This window comes from Poecilia reticulata, linkage group LG8 (genome assembly GCF_000633615.1).
Source record: "Poecilia reticulata strain Guanapo linkage group LG8, Guppy_female_1.0+MT, whole genome shotgun sequence".
Taxonomy (NCBI): Eukaryota; Metazoa; Chordata; class Actinopteri; order Cyprinodontiformes; family Poeciliidae; genus Poecilia; species Poecilia reticulata.
The window spans coordinates 25,725,787-25,729,827 of NC_024338.1; the positions used below are offsets into that span (position 1 = coordinate 25,725,787).

Genomic DNA, 4,041 nt, shown 5'->3' on the forward strand with positions numbered 1-4,041 from the left:
CAGGAAGCAGGCAGGCAGGCGGCAGGTGGAGAAGCAGCGCTGCTGGAGGAATGATCTACAGCTGCACCGATCTGATATCAATATCTGAATTGGTCTTGATAATGAAAGGAAATCTAGATCAGGYAATCATGACAATGTGTCTGATACATAAGGGTGGATCTATTYAGTCTAAGTCTATGCTTTGTGCTCTGAATGACGTCATTTTTTATTCATTTAGAATTTCTAATTTCACTTTCTGAACCATTTCAAAGGTTTGTTGCAGATTTTTTACTTGTTTGACCAAAGCAGTCAACCAGTTTCAGTTTCTTATTATTTATTTCACATTGGCTGTTTTACTCCTAACTGAACAAATTAAAGCTGTGTTGTTTTTACATGTTTGACCCAGCGGTTGATTTATTTAAGCGTGTGGTACCGGTGCTGAACTGTCACACAGATGTATAACTCACTACATTTATGTCTGTGTTAAAAAAAAAGAAAAGAAGAAGAAACGTTTGAAGTCGATTCAGCACYGTTTTTCTGCATCAATCAATACTAAACTGAAAATACTAAAAGATGCATCCCTAGTTTAAGCTCGGTGTCTTTTCCTCATGAAATCTAAACAGAACTCAACGTTATTTACTGGAATTTATTTCACATAAAAGAGCTGAACACACGTTGCAAAATGGAAAATAAGAGAAGTRTTACTCAAAAGAGAACAGAATCTATTTTTGCCCATCAGCCTTTAGCTGGCTGAGCTCATGTCTCCAGTGATGCTTCTCTACCTGTGCGTCACCTGCTGCAGTAAACAAGAATCTGCCCTGATGCTCCAGCAGCCGGATGGGAGGAAATAAGCTTCAAGCTGCAGAAATCCCAACGCCTTTCACACACACACACACACACACACACACACACACACACACACACACTCAACCTTTAAGGCCTCATGATCTGTTGTGGATGGATGAGAGTGTGGCTGCACATTCACCCACCTTTGTCGCATCCTTCAGCTGATGCAGAATGCAGCAAAGAAGAATAAACAGGATTAAAGACAGATAAAGAACCAGATTTTATATACATGACAGCTGATAACAGGCTCCACATGCGGAGCTAGGATGACATCAGAGACGAGAAGGGAGACACTAATTTTAAAAGCTTATGTCAGGGTTTGGTTGAATGAACTGAGCAGGAGGACCGGAGAGTCCCTGCAGGTTTGCTGCTGCTGCTTAAAGTAGAACAGTGAGCTGCATCCTCTCCCTGCAGCCGAGGCGTAATCGGATGGCGTACAGTTAATGCACCACAAAACAGCCTCTCCATGTTTGCATGTTGTGTACCGCATCAGGTGAGACGTGTGGTATATTATTGATGCAGGGAACAGCTGCTGYTTGGCTGTCTGGAACGACTTGGACTTGGCCAGATGGAGTGAACATTAAAGAGATTAATTCATATCTGTGATCCCTCCCCTCCTCCTCATCCCTTTAAAAACATGCCTGCACCAAGGGAKGAACCGTGAATGCTAGTGGATCCAGGAACAAAGAATGGCAATAAAAATCAATGAAGGTCAATAAACATCCATCAGACATATTATTACATTAGTGACAAAAGAAGAGGTAAAGGTGGGGGCAGCTGGTTGTAAACTGGGATTACGTAAAAATGTAGACGACGAGGTGAAATCCTGAGAAGCAGAAACTTACAAGCAGGCTTTTTAGGGGATTTTGGGTTGGGTAGCGTGCCCATTTTCATCCTGTAGGCCAGCCGCCTGGAGGGATGTGCAGCATAGAGCCAGAGAGGATAAAGGCAGGCGGAGAATCATCAGGGCAGAGACGAGAGTAAGCAGAAAGTAAGAGGGGATTGTCAAGAATACAAGACAGAGCAAACATTGACAGATTATGACACAACGGATTACCAGATTCAGTAACGCAGGACAGCTGTATGTAATGTTGAGCGGTTAAGTAGAACTAGGAGGACAAAGCAATGTGTGTTTTTGTTTTTTTCATGTTTTGCATGCATGGAGCCCTTTATCTTTTTAATCTTTTGAAGCTTTCTAGAAGTTTACCTTTGGAGTTTGGCTGATCCATAAATTTCCATTTCCACTATTTACACAAACTATTTTWTTTTATTGTTCTCACTGTCKGTGTTTTAGTCTCTATATCATGAAGTTTATGCTKTTTTATGTCGACAGTGTTTAGATCTTTGCTTTATGACAGTTCAGTTAATCAAAGTACTGTGTKGTAGTTCAGCAATTTAAGRTTTTTTACTCCTAAAAATAACATTAATTTCATGAACTTGAATGACATATCAGACAAAGATTGARTATCAGCAATAATCTTAACAGACTGTTAAGTATTGGGGACAAAAATCTTAATTTTGACATTCCTGCAAAGAATATTCCAGACAATTTTTTCCTCCACTTTTCTCACGTTTTTTAAACAGAAAAAATAGTGAGAAAGCTACCAAAGTCTAAAGAGAAACTTTCAGATGTCCAATTTTTTTTGTACAAAATATGATTTGTCTTTATTTCCTCGTAGATACTGCTGATCATCTGTTGTTCTTATTTTGTTTCAGCAAAAGTCGAGTATTTCCTCAAATAGAGAGAAGCGCTCTAAAAACCCACTCAGTAATTTCCTACTATAAATCAAAGCGCATGCCAGTATTCTCATTGTTTAATCCCTAARATTAATGTAAACTCCATGTATGTATATTTTCTTCTCCACATTCCTGTTTGTTGTTAATCCAGCCGCGGCTCCAGAGTTTGGCAGCCGCCTCCCTGCTGAGATCATCTCACCGGTGGATTATGACACTCACAGCATCAGTTTGCGCCCGTTCAACGCTGCATTTCTGCTTATTTTTTCCCCGCTTTTCTGATGCTCCATCTAATCACAGCTGACCTCTGTCAGTGGAACACATGAACGTGGATTTGCAGGGATTACAAACGAGCGAATGGAATAAACGGGCGACGTYCGGGTGAATCCGTCAGCGCTGGAGCCGCTGGACGYTCTCACCTCTCCTGGAACTGTTTGGACGGGATGAGTCCGGCCCGCAGGTTGCTGTCTCCCACGCGTTTGGCCTGCCACCACGTGGGGTCGTCCTGCGTCACAACCTGCAGGATGTCGCCCCGTTTGAAGGGAAGTCCYGCTTCCTGGCAGGGGGTGGCCTTGTCTTCCAGAGGAGTGTAGTCAAACAAGGCTCTCATGTAAACCTGGGGTTTGCAGAACAGTTTCAATGAGCCCAGGTGTTTTTAAGTGGTGTATGTAAATAAAAGTACATGCAGTTTCCATCTCACCCTGCTCTCCCTCAGTCTGTCCTCCTCTTTGATGGCTGGGATTATCTTTAGAGTGATGGAGCCCTGGGACTGGGACTAAGTCACAAAATAAGAGGCAGAAAAACATGAAGTTTAGTTCCAATTTATTATTTTTGGATCAAAATTTAGGGTCAATATACTTTTARTGAAGTATTTGTAATTCCTAACRGTGACTTTTTGCAAAGAAATTCCATCTTTATTTTCATTTTCTCTGTTATTTTTTTCATGTTACATCAAGWACTTATGGTAAGTAATTGAAAGCGGTTACTTCCTGCCTGAGTTGGTGAAAACTTTCACAAGAATGCATAATATTATGCGTGATCTTCTTACCAACAGCTGACTGATCTCGTCGGGTCTTTTATGAATCACTGAAACTCCATTGACTTCCCTGAGTTCATCTCCTACATGGACCAAACCTGTAAAAGGCAGAAACGGGTTAAAAACTAATAATAAAAATAAAAAAACCGTCCAGTGTCGTCAATGTTGAGTCGTATCCTAACATCTGTCTGGTTGTCACAGCAACAGACTCCGGCGGTTTCTATCCYCCACGTCTTTTGAGCTGCAGCCACAACAATGAAACCAAATCTGAGAGAAGATCAATATTCCCTCCAGGCAAAGAGGCTCAGAGATCACATTATCATACGRTCACACATGTATTATGTATGCATTCAGCAGGCAACACTCCTCAGCTCCTTTCTTAACACTAGCAACACATTTTTAATGCTGTAAGAATTCAAGAGGATATTAAAATTTCATGGATATGG

General features: G+C 41.3%; 1 protein-coding gene across 9 annotated transcripts in view; it reads right to left on the reverse strand.

Moving 5' to 3' along the window:
* Nucleotides 1–4,041, reverse strand: part of mpp3a (MAGUK p55 scaffold protein 3a) — a 26,766-nt gene that overhangs the window by 5,914 nt on the left and 16,811 nt on the right. For 6 of the 9 annotated variants that reach the window (XM_008417026.2, XM_008417022.2, XM_008417024.2 and 3 more), the window contains exons 8-12: nucleotides 3,608–3,693; nucleotides 3,260–3,334; nucleotides 2,979–3,175; nucleotides 1,671–1,759; nucleotides 969–986 (exon numbers count right to left, since the gene is read on the reverse strand). In XM_008417026.2, the coding sequence (XP_008415248.1) occupies nucleotides 969–986; nucleotides 1,671–1,759; nucleotides 2,979–3,175; nucleotides 3,260–3,334; nucleotides 3,608–3,693 (465 nt within the window). The remainder of the gene's footprint in view (nucleotides 1–968; nucleotides 987–1,670; nucleotides 1,760–2,978; nucleotides 3,176–3,259; nucleotides 3,335–3,607; nucleotides 3,694–4,041) is intronic. The other 3 variants (XM_008417025.2, XM_017306277.1, XM_008417021.2) reach the window with 1 other exon arrangement.